Source organism: Sebastes fasciatus, chromosome 13 (genome assembly GCF_043250625.1).
Source record: "Sebastes fasciatus isolate fSebFas1 chromosome 13, fSebFas1.pri, whole genome shotgun sequence".
NCBI lineage: Eukaryota > Metazoa > Chordata > Actinopteri > Perciformes > Sebastidae > Sebastes > Sebastes fasciatus.
In genome coordinates, this window is record NC_133807.1 from 12,928,870 (window position 1) to 12,951,984 (window position 23,115).

Sequence of the window (23,115 nt, forward strand, 5' to 3'; positions counted from 1 at the left end):
ACCAGTAGATAAATCCTTATGTAAAAGGCCTTTTATGAAAGCAATTGAAACGAGGAGGAGAACCACTGCGTGGCTGCGTGGCATTAAGCCAGAGCTGGAGCTGCCTAATATTTGAGCTTCGACACAGTGAGTATTGGTCTGTCACTCAAACTGTAACTAACTGCACTGCTGGTGCCGATTGCACTTGCTACATGCATTGCCTACTAGATGTCTACAATACCAAACCACACTGGCTTCCTTTCATCTATGTATCTATGTAACAATACAACACAATCAACTGTGAATGAAAGTAGGAGTAGATGAACAAAGTGAACACATCTTCCTGTATGTCAACTAGGGGTGGGAATCCCCAGAGGCCCCACGATACGATATTATCACCAGGATCTGACGGTATCTAGCGTTGAGGTGAGGAGATTGCAACCAACTGAAGCCTCTCCTGTGGGCCAAGCGTGTTGGAGAGCTACGGTGGCCGACGCAAATGGCCCTCTCTAGAGCCATCTGGAGCAGAGTCGGTGCGAGTGTGTGTGTATGTGGGAAGTGAGTGGTGAAGTAAGAGAGAGCGGTGGCGCCGGTAGTGAGTAACGTTATCGACTCCGGCCCAAGCAGGAACATAGTGGTCCTTTAAGTCAGGATACAATCTTAATGTGATGCTAAACAATTTGCAATATGCTAAGAAATGCGATAAGATATATTGCGATATATTGCCTTTTTTCAACTGCATATTATGCAGTTTGTCAACATCTGTTTTGTCTAATAAGATTAAGTTTTCACTCTGTTCATCCCAGAGTTTTCATTCACATATCTTGAGGTGTGAAGTTATGGGACCCCTTTGAATATGGCCATGCCAGTTTTTCCTCACCAAAATTCTGCGTAATTTTGGAGAGTTATTTAGAGTTCCTCCCAACAAGCTAACATGACATGGTACCAATCGATTCCTTAGGTTTTCTAGTTTCATTCACTCTGGCTTTAAGACAGATCCCACTACAACCTCAGAATCGTGACCGGCCTGCCATCGGGGCGTAGGATTGTTAAGAGGTTAATAGTCAATATAATAAAAGATCGATACTTGACGTTCGTGTATCAGTACAATATTGCCAAGCAAAATATCGCGATACTATGCTGTATTGATTTCCCCCCCACCCCTAATGCCAAGGTGAGGGCTAGAATTAGCAATGCAGCCACCATCTCCAAGTGATACTGAAAATGGTGAGATGTTAAAGGATGCTACATTGAAGCAAAGCTTTAACACGGGCTAGCTCTCTCATGAGAGGGTCCCTTTGTCCTAAGAGCAGAGCTGTTTAGTATTAGTATCAGCAGACAGATAGCACTGGTGATGGAAGCAAAGGAGCCACTATGAACACACTCCACCTCAGGGATGTTCTCTTTTAGATGTACTTACTCTGAATGCTTGTGTATAGTACGCTGTACAGCATCGGGTAAAGCACCATGTACATGGAATGTAAACTGGAACAGTTATGATTTGTTTCTCTGGTATGTTCTTCTATTCGTGGTAATGTCGTCAATTGAGAGAGGAATTTAGTTTAGTATTATTGATGTTTAAACAGAGGTTGGTTATGTAACCAACTGGTCTAAAAAGCAGAGTGCAAAGAGCAAAGTTAGATAGTGAGCGAGAGAGATCAAACTGGTGTAGCTTTACTAAACACGCATTTCTTTGACTAATGCAAAGAAATTAGCGTAAAAAAAAAAGTTTAGCAGCCACAAAGGTAGCAGCTACACACAGCTAAAACTGGGCCAACCAATGGCATACTTTATGGTTTTGGTATTGGTTGCACAAGCTGATCTTCAGTACTTTAGAGACAAGACCACAAACTTCACAAGCACAAAAACATACAAAACTTATCATAGTTTTTTGATATCCTGGTGAGAACTAGTTTGAATATAATTGTTGGATCAATAACTTGCTGATAGATTACCAAAATGACTTTCATCTGTAGACATACAGTATAGTTACATGTTAAATAAGGTGTAGCTTGGGTCAACCTGTGTACGAGTATGAGCTTGTTTCATCCTGCTTCTCAGAAGCTACCTGGGGGGGCGACTCAGACTTGAGACTAATGTATGAGCACTGTGAGGAGGAACAAAAACAGGATGAAAAGAAGATGAAAGAAATAGAGAGGGGGGATGGTATCTGACATCATCGGGCCAATTCATTCCGTCTCCAAAAGTGAACTGGTCCTATGGGGGCAAAGCGGCCAACAATTGATTCAGATGAAATGTGGACAGCGCTGGAGGCAACCGTCACGCAGGCTTTCCTTCCCCATTTCAGATTCAGTCTCTGTCCAAAAATAACCTGTGATGCATTTTCTGCAGCTCTTATGGTTGCTCACTTACAGTATGTGACGCACTAACTGGGTCAAACATGTAATGCCAAGGTATTTGAACATCTTTTCATTTTAAAGCCATTGCGTGTAGCACTGGTGGGCACCAAAGTCGGACATTTTTTTAAAATGCACACATGGTGGCATTAATCGTGTCTGTTAATATAGTACGTCAGGTGGGGTTGGCTACATCTGTGGCTTTCTGTCAGTGTTTCGTGGGTCCGCGAAATAATTTGCTATAAATTATATGCTCTAAATTGTGCTGTATCATTAAAAAGTACATATCTGCCAATTGGGACGATTTGCAGCAATAAAACAAACATATTGTGTCCATTACTCCCACCCATGTTAGCTTTGGGCCAATGGAAACTATGATTGTGATACATCACGCCAATCTGTCATGAATCACTCACTTCACTCAGGGAGCTAGAAACCATTCCTGCTGCTGCTGCTTGGCTTAGCTTATTAGCCAGCTAGCTGGCTGGCGAGCATGGAGAAATATTTGTCAGTCCATATCGTCAAGTGACGCTGAGCCCAAACTAGCTAATGGGAGACCAAAATGCGTCTTCAGGTGCCAGCGAACAAAGCCAGCCAAGCTAAAGCGACATCTGATGATGATCTGACAAAGCACCTGGAACATCAGGGCAAAACAAAGTGCTGTTAACATGATTCAAACTGAAATGTGTTTCTGTTTATCACTATCAAACAGGTCGGAAGTATTTAGGTTGAAACGTTTTAGAATACAAATACTTCCAATGGCATCTAATAGTAAAAATGGTAGTATGCTTTATCGGTGTTACGATTATGAGGGGGTCCTTGGAAAATGTTCTCCCGTATACGGGGTTCCTGGCCCCACAAGGTTTGAGAACCCCTGGGCTACATGACATACACTGTGTGACAGTAAAGATTTGAGGGAAAAAAAGATATGGCTTTGTCTGTAATTACAAAATGACTGACATCGCATTGAGCGATAGCTTTTGCAGAACCTCGGGCATAGTGCATTAATAGAACTTCACATAGGATAAGACCGAATCTGAAGAATTCATTTTTAGTCATTACTGTTAAATGGCCGTACTTTCTGGCGGACAGAGACTTCTGTATATGAGCTGAAAAATGCCTTAAAAGCATCTTGCAAGGAAGGGAACCGATCAAGAATAGAGTGCAACGGCATGCTGAACATATGGGGAACTGAGTAGTACAGGCGTTGGATTTTTTTTTTTAAATAAGCAGAACATTAGAATTCGAATGAAACACATGTCACAGAATAATATTGAGTTAAGTCTTAATTACCCAGGCACCAATAGGCACATCTGATCTTTAATGATGTCAATTATGGGGGGAAATCTGTGGTATTTCCCATTAACATTAACGTGTTGGCTGGAACTCTGCCATCTGGCTTGAGATTTTCCACTAGCTGCTGGAATTAAGAGGAAAAGTACAGTACTTTCTCTTCCCCTATGCAAATTTAATAAGAACTCCTATTTAGCTCAGAGTTCCCTGAGCTGACTGTCTCTCTGCCTCTAGGCCCCCCTGCTTGGTGAGATAAGAAATCTTTTCAAAGCTCTCCCTCTCAAATCTCTTATTCAGCAAAAAAAAAAAACAGCACTCATCCCTGATAGAACAGTCAACCCATTCAAGACAGCTGACTTTTATATTATATATACACAGTCAGTATATTATAGCATAAAACCAAGGTACTTCGTCACATGCAAATTGCCGTGAAGCAGTCTTGCACGCTACTAGATCGTCATCTCACATGGACTGAAAAGCAGAAGGATCTTCACAGTTAAGATTCTGCGGAAGGAATAAAACAGTCAAACTATTAAGAGGGTGTTTATCTACTGGCCACTGCCGATCCCTTATTACAAGCTACATTTGTGCTGTGGAGGCTTCTCCGGAGCAGAAAATCTAATTAATATTATGATGATAAAATGATGTGTTGCATCACAACAATTTTCCATCGACCTGCATGTCTGCTGAAGCAGATGTTGCCCGTGAAAACAATTTATTGTTATGATCAAAACAGGATGACAGGTAACACGAAGCTGTGTGGTCCTTTACAAATGTATCTTTTACAAAAGGGGCTATTCACCGTGTTGTCAGCCAAAAGCTTAAGAGCAGTGTTTCTGAGAACCATCTCAACCGTAGGCGGTCCTTTTTATAGCAAAATAAAGACGGACCTTTAAGCCACAGGGGAGACTAAGGCGTTCTTACAGTCATGCAATATCAAAAGGGTGTCTTTAACTGTTAGCAACACACATTTTCATAGAAAAGATGAATCGCATTTTTCAGCACTGTCGCCTCTTCATCCTGCTCGTCATCACTGTGACTCTAAAACAGAGGGGATTATGATGATTGCATTTAAATCCAAAGAGAATCGTTGTGTAGGAAAATCGCTACTTCTAATATCTTGGCGATCTCATCAAGGTCAGAATGACATAAACGCTTTTCAGGCAACCAGAAAGCACGAGGCTTTGAATAAGCTTCTCATGCCTGAGGATCTGGACGAGCCCGGGGTTTTCACAGAGAGCACTTTAGATGGTTCATAATGGGACAAAAACCTGGCATCTTTTGCCTCTTTAAAATCACGGGCCCTTTTGCAGTGGAACAAAAGTATTGCTCCTTTAGAGTACTTTACTATCACGCAATGGGCCGCAGCATCTAGGCCTGAAATTGTGTTGTTCTGTTGCCACATGTAATTACCGTGTTTACCATCACATGACGCAATAGTGTTCTGGATTTTAGGCCAAGCCTACTGATGTTTTTCTTTTCTAAATAGATATTTCTGGGAAGTGTGTGACAATGTTAAATATGAATGAAAAAGAACATATTGATCTCGATGTAAGATGCAGACGCAACACTGTAGCTTCATCCTACAGATCTACTTTTTGTGTTTAATAAAAATACTGCCTGAATCTCTTTTTATACTGTTGAAGGCACTTTCGTTTAACACAGGACGGACACAGGATGATTAACTGCACAGGAAATAAACCTTTCCAGCATTTCATAATTATGAGTAACACAGACAAGTCTTAACATTATATGATCAAATAGTTTTCACTCACCTTGAGGACTTCTCCACGCTTGAAACTAAGCTCGTCGTCAGCAGTAGCTTTGAAATCGTATTTGGCAATGGCCTCCATGGTTATGGTTGTGGTTGTCGTTGTTGCGTGCTGGAAAACTGCTTGGTTGTAGTTGAATGTTTCAGGGGACTGAATAAAAAAATAAAAACACGTATCCAGGCTTCTGTGGGCAGATGCTTTCCTCCGAGTCTCTCCTCCCGTCTATGACCCGCTCCTTTAGGGCTTGGACCTCACATAAAGGTCACAGTGAGGTACCTGCAAACAAGACACAATGTGGTACTCAATCAGAATAAAATGTAGTGTAGAGTAACACCAGCACAGGGGACAATGGTCTTTTTTAAGAAAAGAAATGTTGATAGTTAGGCATATGTTTACTCTGAGACATGAAGATTCATGTTTAAAACCATAAAACTAAATTAGGATGAACTGAATAAAAACTAAAGACAAATTTAGTTTGGTCTGAACCTTAAGAATGTAAGAAAATGTGAATATAATGTAGGGATGCACCGATCCGACTCTTTCAGTCCGGTTACCTGGGCTTTGGGTATCGGCAGATACCGAGTACCGATCCAATACCAGTGTTTGATTAACAAGCTGTATGACTGGGATCATTCTTTTATGTGTAAGGCAACATCTGACTTGACTTAAACATCGCTTTCCTAACTTTATAAAGCAAAATGTAACAAATAAATTCATAGATATAAATTTAAGGAATTGTTATGTATTATTAAAATAACAAATCGTACACCAACAACTTGGTAAAAAATCTTCAAAATTAACAGGAATTACAATTCAACTTTAAACCTTTTTAATGCAGCAACAAATTGGTCAAAACTTAAACAGGAATTAAAATTCCAGTATATAATGTATATACTATATAGTATATACATTAGGGGTGTAATAAAATATCGAAAATATCGCAATATGATGTTTTGTGATACTGTATCGCTTTTCAAAAACACAGTATAGATTTTTGATTAATAACAGTTTACATGCAAAGATGAACTCAGTCAATACTTTATTTCATTTGTAAAGATATGCACCCTCTCAGTGTATGAGCCATCTCAAAGTAGTGCGGTGGTGTTGGATGTTACAGAGACTGTGATGAAGGCAAATGCAGATCCCACTGTTCAGATTGCATGAAAAAGTAAACTTTTTTAGACTCACATTGTATACATATGGTGGTGTTCTTTTGACTATGACAGTTTTCCTAAAATTAGGTTACAAAAATTGCAATATATCGCAATATATTGAATCGTAACCCCTGTATCGTGATATGTATCGTATCACCAGATTATTGCCACTACACAGCCCTGATATGCATATAAAATTGAATTGAATAGAATAGATCGGCCCTATTGTCACCAGCTTTTTGAGTCAGTATTGGCTCAATATGAGATCCGGTATCTGTGCATCCCTAATATAATGTCTCCTTTTTTGTTGCAAGGTTGTACTTATTCCAATGCCTGTTTGTTACGCTCATAAAATGGTTTTTATAATCGTTTCCCTGTCATCATGTGAAAGTTATTTTGTTGTCGAGACATCACGCGCTCTGTTCTATTGAGATCTTACAATATTCAAAATAAAAGTATTATTATGCATCTGTGTCAAAAAGGGGTTAAGGCCTACATGTTGCTGCAGTTACTCTGGGTAACATGCACAAGAGGATATTGATGCCACATTCTACTACAATCAATGGCAATTTGTGCAGACTTTCTTAACGGACAGCCACCTGACCCCAAACAGAGATAAGTCAGTAGCCTACTTAAGCAGAGCTGACAGTGATACACTGGCTAAACCTGCAGTTTACAGAGTTAAATGGATAAAGCTACGTTATCTCATTAAGTTGTTTGCTAATATGCACACCGTGCAAGCTCTGATGGGTTCACACTAATGAAGCCCCACATTGAATAAAGGCCATTGAATCACAGCCTGGAGGACGGTCTGCAGGACAGATAATAATGCACACAGTGCACTTTTATAGACTAAGCTACTGGAGATACCCTGCACTATACTCATTTTTAACAGTCTCTTCTGCACTATATTCACTTTTTTTAATAGTCGTGTATCACAGCTGTTACCCTGCACTATATTCAGTTTTAACAATTTTCTTCATCTCCTTGTATTTTTATATCTGGTATATTTTTTTGTACTTTACACTACTAACTTTTTTACTGCCTTTTTACTAACATGTTTTGCACAATGGAACTGTGATGCTGGAAACTTAAATTTCAATAAAATTATTATCTATCTATCTATCTATCTATCTATCTAACAGCCATTGTTACAGTTCATAGCAGCTTCTTAGGGGCAACAATAGGCGCAAACAACAGTCATGCAGACTATTATTATCATTATTATTATTATTATTATTATTAACATAACAAGTTTTGCACTATGGAACTGTGATGGTGGAAACTTGAATTTCCCTCGGCATCAATAAAGTTACTATCTATCTATCTATCTATCTATCTAGCCAGATGACAACAAAAAGAGACAGACTAACTTATGTCAAACTTTTTTCAAAAACAGTCCATGTTATCTCCTCACTGTTAATCAGTTTATAGGATAGCTAACATTAAGTTACGCAGTACAGAAGATGACTGTATTGACTGTAACACAATAAGGCCTAAAATGTGACTGCAGCCATTAAGCTTAAAGTAATATAACTGTCAACAACTCAGCCCCATGGTGTCACACCAGTGACAGAAGAAGCACCGTTAGTAGTCATAAAAAAGGGAAGCTGAAGTCCAAAAAGGGGGCTGCAACAAAACCTCTTGAATTCACAACCTTTCTCATGAGTCTTTACTGTCAAACTATGTCAGATTTAAACATCTAGTAATACTCAATCTTGGGGCATTAAACCACAGTGGATCGATCCCGTTCCAGCTAAGTTACTATCTATCTATCTATCTAGCCAGATGACAACAAAAAGAAACAGACTAACTTATGGAAAACAAACTTTTTTTCAAAAACAGTCCATGTTATCTCCTCACTGTTAATCAGTTTATAGGTTAGCTAACATTAAGTCACACAGTACAGAAGATACTTTTTTTTCTAGAAAAGTCATTTGACTGTAACAATAAGGCCTAAACAAATGTGACTGCAGCCATAAAGCTTCAAGTAATATAACTGTCAACAACTCAACCTCAGCTAAGTTACTATCTATCAATCTACCTACCTATCTATCTAGTATGCACTTCATGACATCTATCTATCTATCTATCTATCTATCTATTATGCACTTCATGACATATATCTATCTATCTAGTATGCACTTCATGACATATATCTATCTATCTATCTAGTATGCACTTCATGACATATATCTATCTATCTATCTATCTATCTATTATGCACTTCATGACATCTATCTATCTATCTATCTATCTATCTATTATGCACTTCATGACATATATCTATCTATCTAGTATGCACTTCATGACATATATCTATCTATCTAGTATGCACTTCATGACATCTATCTATCTATCTATCTATCTATCTATCTATCTATAAAGTTACTATCTATCTATCTATCTATCTATAAAGTTACTATCTATCTATCTATCTATAAAGTTACTATCTATCTATCTATCTATCTATCTATCTATCTATCTATCTATCTATCTATAAAGTTACTATCTATCTATCTATCTATCTAGCCAGACAACAAAAAGAGACAGACTAACTTATGGAAAACTAACTTTTTTTCAAAATCAGTCCATGTTATCTCCTCACTGATAATCAGTTTATAGGTTATCTAACATTAACCCACACAGGACAGAAGATGACTGTATTGACTGTAACAATAAGGCCTAAAATGTGACTTCAGTAATATAACTGTCAACAACTCAGCCCCATGGTGTCACACCAGTGACAGAAGCAGCACCGTTAGTAGTCATGAAAAAGGGAAGCTGAAGTCCAAAAAGGGGGCTGCAACAAAACCTCTTGAATTCGCAACCTCCTCATGATTCTTTACAATCAAACTAAGTCAGATTGAAACACCTTTAATACTCAATCTTGGCTATTAAAGCACAGTGTTTGTTACCAGTGGATCGATCCCGTCCTCCAGCAGACAGCCTGCGCCCAGAGCAGCTAGCAGCCAGCTAGCACACCGGCTAACGGTCGGCTAACAATAACTGCGATGCTACACAAACTTCACCCCGTTAATGTTAACTATAACTCTATATCACACCCTCTGCTACATGTATAGAGTGTATAACACACACATTGTTAAAGCTAGAGGCCTGAATGCTGGCTTCTCGTTGGTTAACGTGGAGAAGGAAGAAAACACCTATTTTTTTCTCGTAGCTGTTGTTGCTAGCTTAGCTTAGTCAGCTAACGCAGCTAACGCTGACTGAACTTGAATAGCCTGCGTCGTGAAACTCAACTTTGTTACGTTAAAGAAGAGAAACTCACCACTCGAGATGTTCCGTTTCAATCGCTGTCACACCGTAACAAACAAAACCTCCTGATGGTGTAGTTATCCACTCCCTGCTTCCTCTGGAGAGGCTACAAACCCGATGGATGTGTGTGATCTGTGTCGCTTTGCTTCTACACCGTCCTGCCTGGGAGTCTCTGTGGTAGCTGCTAGCAGAAGGTTAGCGTCGTTTATTTCCGCTTCCTTCCACACAGAGAGAGAGAGAGAGAGAGGAGCTGCTGGCTGGGCTGAGCTGGGAGGGTCTGCTGCTCTGCTGTTGTGACTGGAGCTCCTCCCTGTCAGTCTGCTCCACTTGTCTGACAAACCCACCACATAATAACTCTTACTGTTACTGATACTGATACTGCCACCTACAACTGGCTTTAATGATCCCCTATGAGTAGTATTATTATTACAAGTAGCCTAATGATACTAATTCATAATAGTAGTATGCACTTTATGACATAGAAAGACTGTCTATCTATCTATCTATCTATCTATCTATCTATCTATCTATCTATCTGTCTAGTATGCACTTAATGACATCTATCTATCTATCTATCTATCTATCTATCTATCTATCTATCTATCTATCTATCTAGTATGCACTTAATTACATCTATCTATCTATCTATCTATCTATCTATCTATCTATCTATCTATCTATCTATCTATCTATCTATCTAGTATACACTTAATGACATCTATCTATCTATCTATCTATCTATCTGTCTAGTATGCACTTAATGACATCTATCTATCTATCTATCTATCTAGTATGCACTTTGTGACATCTATCTATCTATCTATCTATCTATCTATCTATCTATCTATCTATCTATCTATCTAGTATACACTTAATGACATCTATCTATCTATCTATCTATCTATCTATCTATCTATCTATCTAGTATACACTTAATGACATCTATCTATCTATCTATCTATCTATCTGTCTAGTATGCACTTAATGACATCTATCTATCTATCTATCTAGTATGCACTTCGTGACATCTATCTATCTATCTATCTATCTATCTATCTATCTATCTATCTATCTATCTATCCATCCATCCATCTATATGTGTTTCAGATTCAGTGAGATTACAGTTTTTCTTATTCGCTTTGGCTCAATTCTTGAATGAGAATTTTTTTTTTTTTTAAAGCAATGCGTTCAAATCTCTGAATAATTAGTTTGCTGTTCACAACAGATTTTAATTTCTCATTCATTCAAGCAAAATGCACATTTTGGCACAAAAGAGTGAAGTACAATAACCACTTGTTGACATGTCTGTCTGATCAAAACTTATGAGTTGATTCTTAGTGAAACTGTCATCCTCTTCACAATTTCTAAACCTTTTCTTATCGTGTTTGAGCCATCACATGCAAAATGATCCATTCAGTTATCAAAATCTGTCATGACATACATGTATATTCCATAAATATCTATGATGAGGAGGTACAATTTGTGGTTTTTGAACTGATACTGTACCGCATTTTTCATTGTTGCAGGGTTGTTGTTGTTTTTTTGGCATAGATGTCATTTTGTAGAAAAAATTCTATTCACTGTATACAGTATGACTTTACATGAAGGATCCAAACTGAATTTTCTGTTTACAGTACATGTAACACATTGCTACACAAATACATGTACTGTATACATACACATGTGCACACCCATTTTCCGTGTAGCTCCTACAGTATTGACTTTTCCTAGTAAACTTTTACCAGTTGAAATGGGACTCTAAAAAGCTCAGTGTGATACACACCAGCATTCAACGAGACAAAACTGACATTCTTACATTGGTATAGTAGCCTACAGTAATCAGTCAGTGTCAACAAAAAAAGTAGAACAAAACACAGATTTGTATATTAGAAACATTTCCAGGGCTGACATTTACGGCTCACACGATGACAAAACAACTTTTCAAAACAACTGTTGGTCAACTTACTGACACAATGATTAGGTTTTGAAGCTTGAATGAAGTGTTTTGGGTGAGTTACTACCTTTTGCAAACATGCAATGGAGTTGTGATGTCCCATCAAACAGTTCTGACAATTACACTTACAGTTTAGTGATTGTGAAGACTGTTTAAAAAAAATGAGCCAAAGCGATTTAGAAAAACTGTAACAGTAAAATACTGGCAGCAGGGTTGCCAGCAATTTACTGTTCATTTACCGGTAGTCCTACTGTAATCTACTTTACAGTATGTTGCTGTAATAATACCATGTGCAGAATTATAGTACATTGCTGTATTTTCTTGATTTTACAGTACACTACTGGCAGCAGGGTTGCCAGTAAATTATCGTCTTTCTTATTTTACAGTTTTTACAGTTATTTTTTTTAATTTTAAAGAATATATTTATTGATTTCAAAAGGGTTGATCAATCAAGGACTAAGGAGCATAAATACAAATACGTACCCTCTTTTCCAACTCACCCTCAACATACAACACATTCTCCATACACACAAAGCCAAAAACGAAACAAACGAAATAAAATAAATTTTATAAATAAATAATAAATAAAATAAAATATATAAATAAATAATAATCAATAAAATAATAATATAAAAAATATACATATGCACATACATATACTGTACATACACTCATCTACAAAATTTAATAAAAAATAAATACAAGTTTTACTATATAATACAATGTACACATATATTGTGCAGTATTTTATTGCATTTAGTGGCATCTATCTATCTATCTATCTATCTATCTATCTATCTATCTATCTTGGTGTTTCAGATTCCGTGAGATTAAATAAATAGGCCATAGCAGAGATTAAATATTGATGAAATTAAGCAAGGTGGAACATGAGATAAAATAGGCTCGACAAGGTTGGAGCATCCTACTGCTTTAAGATATATGGCTGTAAAATAAACTGTTGCCACAACAGTGCTTGACATCTAACTTTACTGGTCAGGTGATAAAAACTGCATGCTGAGTGTTCTGATATGCAGCATAGGTTACTAATAATAAGGCGTCTATCAGAAAGTAACTGTTTGATAAGATTGTAAACCACCAGCTTTCAGCAGGCATGCTGCTCTTTCTTCTCATTAAAACATAATCACATTATTGCCAAATTCATGATTTATGCCTGGATATATATAGGCTACGTATATGCAAAGCATATACAGTAATAGCTTAATAATATTATAACATATAAAGGGAAGAATAATCCCCTTACATGTTGTTAGTGGGGGAGTATATTGGCAGTTATCGCACCACAGAGCCCATTATTTAAATACAAATATTTGATCGTTTCTTTCTTTCTTTTCATTTTTTGGATATCTGCTTTTAATTCTGACTGGTCTATCTGTGACATAACAGAGACATTTAAATACCTTGACAATGCTGACACCTAGAGGACAGGTTGAACCTCATGAAACCAATGCATTGTAGAATAGCTTCTGTTCAATAGCAGGTCATGGCAAAAGTTCCCCATCAGAAAGGCATGGAGTTAAAGGATGAGAGCAGTGTTGATATGACATAACTATACGCCTACATACAACAGTGGTCAGCTAACACTATAACCATATACGGTGAATTTGGCCTATGTGGGACATTTTTTGCATTTCAGACTTCTGGAATATATTGCGATATGAGCCAATACATTAAATCCACTCTCCACCAGTACCACTCTGAAATCCCCAGCATGTGTCCTAATCAAACCAAAAAAAGAAAATGCAGATATCACACTCATAAAAGAAATGGTAGACATATTAGTACCAAGTTGACTCTTTATTTCCTAATGTGGGACAATCATGTCCGAAATGTGGGACACTGAAAAGTCTGTTAAAATGTCTAAATCACCTTAATTAATATAGGAAACACTCTAATGTATTAGAGTATATAAACACCATATCATAATATTTTTTTGATGAATAAACATACCATAAACATATCCTGATTAAAACTAGCAGGATTGTTTTATTCATAAGAAAATTAAACCTTGAATATTAAAGCTGTTTGTATTAAAGTTTGTCTTCACAACCTAATCTATGATTTAAAATTTGAAATGTACCGTGATTTTGATCACATGACACCACAGCTCGTGTTAACCAATAGTTTTATTGAGTTTTTATTTAATTGAGGCAGACCTGCAGCCACTGGAGCTGAGGTGCCCCACATTAGGCAGAGTCTCACTTACAGACAGACAGTCATAATGGAACATATGTGCGCACTGCTTCCTTTAGTTAGGCTAAAGTCATACAGAGTATCTGTTGCTGCTGGTTTTCACACTGACAGAATGACGAGTGTGTTACGTCGGCTTTGTGTTTTTCTCTCTAAGTGCGTTTAAGTTGTAGCGTGCACCAGAGGAAGTCTTTTGGATGGCACAAAAATGCGCGCGGCGTTTCATCTCTGCTGTCAAATCCAGAAACTAAAAATATTTTTTTAATCCTTTTATGCTGCTATTCTTTTTTCTACCATGTGTCTAATTGGACTTTATTTTGCTCGAAAACTGTTAAGTAAGTTGTACCCTATTATTATTATTATTATTTAAAATTATTATGAGCTTATTATTATTATTAGTTTAGAGAAAAGAGCACCAAAAAGCTATTTGGGATGGACTTTGCCCACATTTCGAATTCATCTTCTTCATCCTTCAGTTCGCCCGAGGATCTAGAGGAAGGTAGGCTGTTTGTTTCTTCTCCTTTTTTGAATTGAGTCCTTTTTACTGAACTGAGCCCACGGTGTTAACCCTCTCAGACCCACAATAGACCCGTTTTTGTCTCTTTTTATGGGGTACAGGAGGTTATTAGGGGGAGATAGCAGCTCAACAGTGTGTCACATAAAAGTGGTGTGCATCGTCTGAAAGCTGGGAACCTCAAGATTAATTTGAAATGCAGCTCAGCACTGTGTGTCAAGTTGTTCTAGTCATAAATCAGAAATAAACATGGATTAAATGACTAATTAATTACCTCCTTCAAGGTCAACCTTGAAGTTGGTTTGTTCGTCTGTTAGCAGGATTACTCCAAAACTTCGTCATGGATTTGAATGTCATTTTTTGGAGGGGTGTGGTGTGGCACAATGAACAATCCATTAGATTTTGGTGGCGATCCGGATTCAGGAATATTTTTAAGGATTCCGATCAGCCCTCAGCGTTAAGACCACAGGGTATAACACATGGGCAGTGTAACTGATGACGCATGACCCCGCCTCCTTCCTTCTTCGAGCAGAGAGATACAGAGAGTGTGTGGATGTGTGGCGACACTTTGAGGTGCGGTGAGAGCTGCTGTCCGTCCGCGGTGAGAAAGAAAAAAGCTGTAGCTGACGGGATGGGAGACAACATAGTGTAACGTTATACAGACATAACAAAGCTGCTGAATGAGAGAGGCATCCGCCGATACGTTACACAGAAACACACCGTGTTAGTAATAATAAGCCGACCACCTCAAGGTACCGCCAGCTGTGAGCTGTGATCTGTTTTTAAAGTCACGCACCTTGGCGGAGGTCTGCGCTCTCCTAGTGCCGTTCTAGTTAAAGATAAGGTCGACGATGTTGGAAAGCTAGCATCATTTGAAAGTAGCATCGCCTCAGGAGCTCCGTCTCAGGCTGGTGCACGCCAAGGGTAGTGTACAAGCAGGGAGGCAGGGAGGCATCTGATTGGTTCTTTCCAAGCGCAACGCGAGGCAGTGATTGATAGACGTTTTTACAGGATTACAGCAGCTACAGATGACGGCTCTTTTCCGGTCCATTTTCAGAGCTCATAAGTAATGGATCGCTGTCGGGGTGTAAAGACCATTTCAACCAATATAACAAATAGTGTATACTGGATAACATCGTCAACCCTGCCTTTAATTAATTAAAATAAGTTGTGAGAATGCATAAGGGTTTAGAAGATTATGATAGAAGTATATGATTGTCATTCCCATGCTCTATTATGTCTCATAAGTTGTTGCAGCAATTTTTGGGTTGATACCATTTGTTACACAGATTTGGTGCTAAATTTAACAATTTTTTTCCACTCGAGAATTGATAAAAATGATCAATAATCCCTCTAAAATACCACATTAAGACACCAAGACCTTGAGGAACACCGTAGAAAAAGCCATGCTGTGATTTGGACTCAAAAACATTTGAGATTTTAAGATTTCTTTAAAAATTGCATTTTTCTGTGATTGGATGGTGATCACTTCCGTTGTGTAAACTGCTCATAAACCTCCTTATTGTTAATCTACCTAGTAAAGCCATCCATCCTCTGAATGCTCTATGTCTCTAGTTTGTGGTTGTAAAGTTTCATAAGGCTGTGATTATCCTAGAGGTCACCACAAGTCATTTTATTCAGTGAGGTCAAGTTTCAAAAAATGGTCTCACTACAATGAAATGGCTACTAACACCATCACACATGAATACAGTTGGTTCCACAAGAGTCTCAGTTTTACAGTGATACAAAATGTATGTAATTCCAAGACTGTTTAGGGACCCCAGTGTGCAGAAATTGTTCAAACACATCATTTTTAGAATAGGCGAAAAAAAACACATTTATATGCATTCAAAAAACAGCATGGTTTTTGCCCAAAACTGCATGTGATTATCATAAAGTGGGCATGTATGTAAAGGGGAAACTCGTGGGTACCCATAGAGCCCATTTTCATTCACATATCTTGAGGTCAGAGGTCAAGGAACCCCTTTGAAAATGGCCATGCCAGTTTTTCCTCACCAAAATTTAGCCCAAATTTGGAGTGTTATTTAGCCTCCTTCCTGATAAGCTTGCCTGACATGATTGGTACCGATGGATTCTTTAGGTTTTCTAGTAGTTTAGTTTCATATGATGTCTGTACCTTCACTCTAGCTTTGAACCTGCTACAACCTCTGAAAGACAGTAAAGTCGGTCGAGATCAAGGGTCTCAGGGTTGCTGTAAAAAAATTTTTAAATGATTGTTGAAGAACTTAGACAGATAGGTAATCTGCAGCTGTGGAGTTATTCATTCATTTTCATTCTTAGTTTAAACATTCATTTAAACATAAAAATATTTAAGGAATAGAATTAGCAGGATTTACTGCATGTTATAAATGACTGATGAAGAGCATTCTGTTTGTATCCACAGAACATGAGCAGTACAACAATGTGCTCATGCCCAGCATCTTTGGCGTCATCTGCTTCTTCGGGATCTTTGGAAACAGCATCGTCATCTACACCATCGTGAAGAAAACCAAGTTCTGCTCCCAGCAGACGGTACCGGACATATTCATCTTCAGCTTGTCCATCGCAGACCTCCTCTTCCTCCTCGGCATGCCTTTCCTCATTCACCAGCTCGTAGGCAACGGCTCCTGGTGCTTCGGCGGCACCATGTGCACCGTCATCACAGCGCTGGACTCCAACAGCCAGATTGTCAGCACGTACATCCTGACTGTCATGACTTTGGATCGCTACCTGGCCACCGTCCATCCCATCCGCTTCAAGCACGTCCGAACCCCCTTCGTGGCCGGGGCGGCGGTGGCGCTGGTGTGGGCGTTCTCTCTGGTCTCCATCACTCCGGTCTGGATGTACACGGGACTCATGCGTCTGAAGGACGGCTCGGTGGGCTGCGCCCTCCTGCTGCCCAACCCGGCCACGGACACATACTGGTTCACCCTCTACCAGTTCTTCTTGGCCTTCGCTCTGCCCTGGGGGGTCATCTGTGTGGTCTTCTTCAAGATCCTCCAAAACATGTCAGCCACAGTCGCTCCGCTGCCCCAGCGCAGCTTGAGGATGCGGACGAGGAAGGTGACCCGTATGGCGGTGGCCATATGCCTGGCGTTCTTCATCTGCTGGGCCCCCTACTACATCTTGCAGCTGGCCCACCTCGGAGTGCAGCGGCCCACTTTTGCTTTCCTGTTCGCCTACAACATTGCTATCAGCATGGGCTACGCCAACAGCTGCATCAACCCATTTATCTACATTGTATTAAGTGAAACGTTCAAGAGGCAGTTCATCGTAGCCATCCGGCCATCCCACAGGGGCTTCAGAGTCGCCCCAGCTCTGGCTGGTGGCAGCATGAGCCTGAGGATGGCACCAGACAGTCAGAACTCGCAGTTAGAAAGGGAACTGCTTCAAAACATGCTGCCTGTCACTGTGGCTGTGCACTGAGATGGACACACATCGCTGGCCACCCATGACCACTGCCAACCGCCATCGCCAACAAACGGCCACCTGCCACTTCTGACTGCTGTTGTTCCCTCTGCTACATGAAGACACAATGTCCATTCCAAATGGGACTCTACTGAGCTATAAAATACATTTATGTGCCTAGCGATGATATAATCTGATATGTCAAGGCATGTTCACTGTGACTAATTGCTACATTTAGTCACCCTTTTATCAAAATGAGAAAATTGGAACAATAGATGACATCTTGGGCTCGGTAAACACTTTTAGACTCAGCGAGCTACAGAGAACAGAGTCAACCATGCAATACTGGAAAACAAAAACACAGGCTATTTCATAAGAGAGCATAATGAGTGACTGAACGCCCCCTGATACGCGTCAACTTTTCAGCATCCAGAATTCACACCACAACAGAAAAAAAAAATCTTTTCTAGTTAGTTTTTGATGCATTTCTGATATGCAGCTGCAACACGTTCTCATCCCAACTTCTCACATACAGCCGCATTGTCACGCCCCTTAGCTTCACGCCCCTTAGAGTTGATTTTTGGCATCAAATCCACTATAGTTACACTTGACGTCACTTGAGGATTAGGCAACAAAACCACTATAGTTACCGGCACTAAAAGGTGCCTTGTGGGGCGGTACTGAACGCCGACGGCCGTGACAAAGCCTTGGTATTTAACGCCCTGCGAATGAGAACGGGCTGGCATTTGAAATGGCCAACACAATCTCAATCATTTCTAAAATTGAGCTACAAAGAAGATTTTGTTGTTGTTGATGCATCAACTGTAACAAAAACAAGGGTTTCAAACCAATAAGTTTTAGTCCACATTGTCATTTTCTCGCCATGCAAAATAACATTATTTGTTTGGTTCTGTAAACCTCAACATAACAATCTGTATGATATGAAACAGGATTTATAAATTGTTGTTAATTGTGATTAGCTGTTTTATGTTGCAATCTACAATCAGTATTGTTGGATCACTGGATTTATTGTGCATGTTGTTATGTTTGTCTATCCAACACAGTCTCACGGCAGTTTGTGAAATAGTCTCGACATTCAATCTATTTGATTCGTGTACGTAGACACAAATTTCCCTTTTTTTCGTGACGCTCAGCACGACTTTCAACAACGTATTTTTCGTGCTTTTCCCTACGAATGTCCAGCAACTTGTGACGCATGTGTCAATTTCCGCCCCAGTCTTTTCAAAATAAAACTAATTGTTTTAGGAATAGATTGACTTGGTTAAACTTAAGCAACAAACTACTTAGTTAGGTTTAGGAAAACATTGCGGTTTGGGTTAAAATAACTTTGGAAGTAGCGTAACTTAAGTACGGAAGTTATGTGACAGATAGACTTCTGGTTTCACACGGGACACAAACGTCGGTCTCCTGGATGAAAGTCTGGTGTTTTTTGACCCACCCATCCACCCTGACCTCCTCCCTTTGCGGCGTTCGCCACTCTTTATACTTCCCGGTTCACAATTACATAGATTACATACGAATCAATACCTACAATTTTGTGACTATTTCACGAACTGCTGTGCGACTGAAGGCTGGTCTATCATACAGTTTGTGTCTTTGACCCAGATAGCACACCACTAATTGCTGCTCATCCCCGGAGCAGAAAACACATGATCTGTGTGTATTTCATAGTAAAAAAAATCATGGAATCCATCAGCATGCCATCTAATCCATATTCATAGTGATGCATCAACAAAAAAGCAAAGCACAAACAGCTGCAGGCATTCATTAGACAGCTAGTGATGCTTCAAGGATGTGCCGCTCCTCACAGTCCATGTGACGGATGTGTTTAGAACCATGTCACTAAGTGACACACTCTCGCTAGCGAGGACAAAAAGTGTGCATTACGGCTCTGCTACGCTGCACTGGCAGCTCTGTAAATATCAAAGCCAATCTTATTACTTACTGTGTCTATGTGGCTGTTCGGTTTGTGATGTACTTATTTGTCTGTGTGTATTTAACTGGACACTAAGATGTGAAATGTGCACTTTGGGATGTCTATTGTAGCGCGCTGTATGTTGAAACTGTTCAAATTCTACTCCAGGAGATAAAGAAGACTGTCTTTTCAATGTCAAAGGACTTATCTCATCAACTTTCTTTGCAAGAGTCTGCTTACGTAAAAGAAAAGATGTCATTAAAGTGTTGAATTCAGTTGAAGTTTCTCCATTCGACAGTGTCAAGGTCGCACATCAAGTTGAAAGCGTTTCAAACAGAAACATCGGTCGTGACTCAGACTTAAAGAGGGTGAGCTGTTTCTTTTTCTTCCCCTGAGCTTTTCACAGTGGGGAGAATCAGTATCACTGCTTATCCAAATGCCAGGTGGCAGGAAATGAAGGCAATCAACCATTATCTTGAAAAGAACAGAGGAATGGAATTAAGCCAGGATTACATGGTATTCACACGGTAATTCCTTAATCATAAAGACCACCAACCATCCCAAAATAATGAAATAGCAAGGCAATTACTTACTCTCAACAGTGGCTAAAGATTATCTTCGATGGTAATACGCGAAGTCCTGAAAACAAAACTGCCTGTCGTCAATAACAATTTAAATGTTTCTCTGTCCCTGTGCCAGAATTTCTCACTTTTTATTTTGTAAATGGACATATTGTGTGCATTTAGTTAAGATGTGCACATCTTTAAGCAAATGAGATATAATGATCAGGTTGAAAAATGTAAAAAAATGGGGCAGAAGAATATTTCTAACTGATGTAATGGTGCAGCTAACCAAACAGAAGCAGAATATATAATCGATACTCTCAAAAAATGTTTTTTTAATTAAAGAAAGTTAAGTAGAAAAACTTCAGAGTTAAGGGGAAAAATATCCTTTCAACACTATTAATTAATTCTAAGGCTCTGCATGGGATAAAACGTTTAAAGTTAATGGAAAAACATCCTTTCAACACTTTATTAATTCATTTTGAGACTGTAAGTGGGATATAAAAGTACATGCATAGTTTTATAATATCCTGTGGGGATGAATAACTGTCCTTGAAATCGACATTTTAATCTTCCACTGGAGTATCTGTAACAAACAATATGGTTCTAACAGAATTACAGATAAATACCAGCGGCTCCTGCTGCGCAAAGTGCTTAAAATTCTAGCTTTCAAAGCTCCCTTTCTGACCTGTGATCTCTCAGTGTCCACCAAACTGTAAATTGATGTCAGTGTGTGAACCACATGAGACATACTGGAGCTGTCCTTTCGTGTTCATGGCACATTAGAAGTTGTAATAAAAGTGTAAGATATCGCACAAAGGGCCAAGGCACTGCTGCTGCGGTGTATTCGTGGATGGACTACTGAGCAGAGCCTCTCTTTGAAGTGACTGTTAGTAAAACAACCTCAAAGACACACAAAATGTCCACAAAAAGACTTAAACGACTCCAACGAGATAGAAAACAACAACAAGGCAAGACACAAAATGACCACAAAGAGATGAAAAATCACAAAGCCAGACAAAACAACCACAAAGACATGCAAAACGACTACAAAGAGACACAAAACGTGCATGAAGAGTTTAAAAATGATTAACAAGAGACACAAAACGTGCATAAAGAGATTCAAAACAACTACAAAGAGTCACAAAATGAGCATGAAGAGATGCAAAACGAGCATGAAGAGATTAAAAACAACTACAAAGAGACAAAACAACCACAGTGAGATGCAAAACGAGCATGAGGAAATTCAAAACAACTACAAGGAGTTGCAAAATGAGCATAAAGAGATGCAAAACGACCACGAAGAGATGCAGAACGAGCATGAAGAGATTAAAAACAACTACAAAGAGACAAAACAACCACAGTGAGATGCAAAACGATGACAAAGAGACACAAAACGACCACAAAGAGACACAAAACGACCACAAAGAGATGCAAATCGACCTCGAAGAGATGCAAAGCGATCACGAAGAGATGCAGAACGAGCATAAAGAGATTCAAAACAATTACAAAGAGACACAAAATGACCACAAAGAGATGCAAAATGATCATTAAGAGATTAAAAACAACTACAAAGAGATGCAAAACGAGCATAAAGAGATTCAAAACGACTATAAAGAGATGCAAAACAAGCATGAAGAGATTAATACCTAGAATTGCACTCGGAGAGCGCAGACCTCCGCCCACGCGTGACTTTAAAAACAGATCACAGCTCACAGCTGGCGGTTACGTGAGGTGGTCAGCTTATTATTAACAGGGTGTGTTTCTGTGTAACGTATCGGCGGATGCCTCTTTCATTCAGCAGTCTTGTCATGTCTGTATAACGTTACACTACAATGTCTGTCATCCCGTCAGCTATAACTTTGTTCTTTCTTTGCCATTTTCACTAATCAAAAACAAATTTGACTTCCATAATGAAGGATTCAGGATATGATTTTCTTGGCTCCACAAAATGTTTCATTTTCATCAGCTTATGCAATCTGCTCCTGTTTGTAGAGCAAACAGTTATTTGTGGAAGCAGCAAGCTTTCCTCAATCTGCTTCATAAACCAATTAACTCTTTCTTTGCTGATTTACATACTGGTTTTAATTTCAAATTAAATTTGGTAAAAACCCATTTGAGCTTATCCCAGATGATCGATAAAGAGATAACATTAGTGCTGCACGATGTTGCCACGTTGTTAAGCCATTACAAATCAGTCGTCACTGTCAAAAATGATGAAAAGCAGAGATGATCATCATTTCTGATGTAATTTTATATAAACAGGCTTTATATTACATCATAAACTTCTTAACACAAACGCAAAACTAATAAACCTTAATTTAATTTAGATGCCTGCAGAAGTTCCCATGATGAAATAGATGTTAGAACATTACTTACAGTCGGGGCTCTAATATGAAACACTAGCAGGTGTTATTTTGAATGATGGCATCCGTTGGTGATGGTGATAACAGCAGTAATGGCCTCTGGATATCAAAGCACCACCAGCTATCACACCAAACTATGCGTGAGCAAAGACAGCAATCACCCTCGCTATAATGACTTTGGTCCAAAGGCAGGGACCAATGCACAAACAATGATGTTGACTATATTCATAGCACAGATCTGTGTGTCTTTGTAGCCATTAGGAAATGTTTGGATGTTAAAACGAAGAATAAGTGATGAACTCCAATCCGGTGGACTATCAATATAAACAATAACA

At 39.0% G+C, this 23,115-nt stretch overlaps 2 protein-coding genes across 2 annotated transcripts in view; one reads left to right on the forward strand and one right to left on the reverse strand.

Moving 5' to 3' along the window:
- Window positions 1-10,164, reverse strand: part of grb2b (growth factor receptor-bound protein 2b) — a 42,753-nt gene extending 32,589 nt beyond the window's left edge. Inside the window, exons 1-2 of the mRNA XM_074655558.1 lie at window positions 9,845-10,164; window positions 5,405-5,677 (exon numbers count right to left, since the gene is read on the reverse strand). Coding sequence (XP_074511659.1) covers window positions 5,405-5,482 — 78 coding nt within the window. The 5' untranslated portion in view covers window positions 5,483-5,677; window positions 9,845-10,164. The remainder of the gene's footprint in view (window positions 1-5,404; window positions 5,678-9,844) is intronic.
- A 3,742-nt stretch (window positions 10,165-13,906) lies between these two features.
- mchr1b (melanin-concentrating hormone receptor 1b) lies at window positions 13,907-18,520 on the forward strand. The gene is made up of 2 exons (XM_074655559.1): window positions 13,907-14,492; window positions 16,912-18,520. The coding sequence occupies exons 1-2, from the start codon at window positions 14,426-14,428 to the stop codon at window positions 17,931-17,933; spliced, it is 1,089 nt and encodes a 362-aa protein (XP_074511660.1). The 5' UTR covers window positions 13,907-14,425; the 3' UTR covers window positions 17,934-18,520.
- The last annotated feature ends 4,595 nt before the right edge of the window (window positions 18,521-23,115 follow it).

What these genes read in the sequence shown, in the direction of transcription:
- mchr1b (XM_074655559.1), top strand. Translation starts at nt 14,426, where the DNA reads ATGGACTTTGCCCACATTTCGAATTCATCTTCTTCATCCTTCAGTTCG. An exon ending in GCCCGAGGATCTAGAGGAAG is followed by an intron (nt 14,493 to 16,911) that starts GTAGGCTGTTTG and finishes TTGTATCCACAG; the next exon opens with AACATGAGCAGTACAACAAT.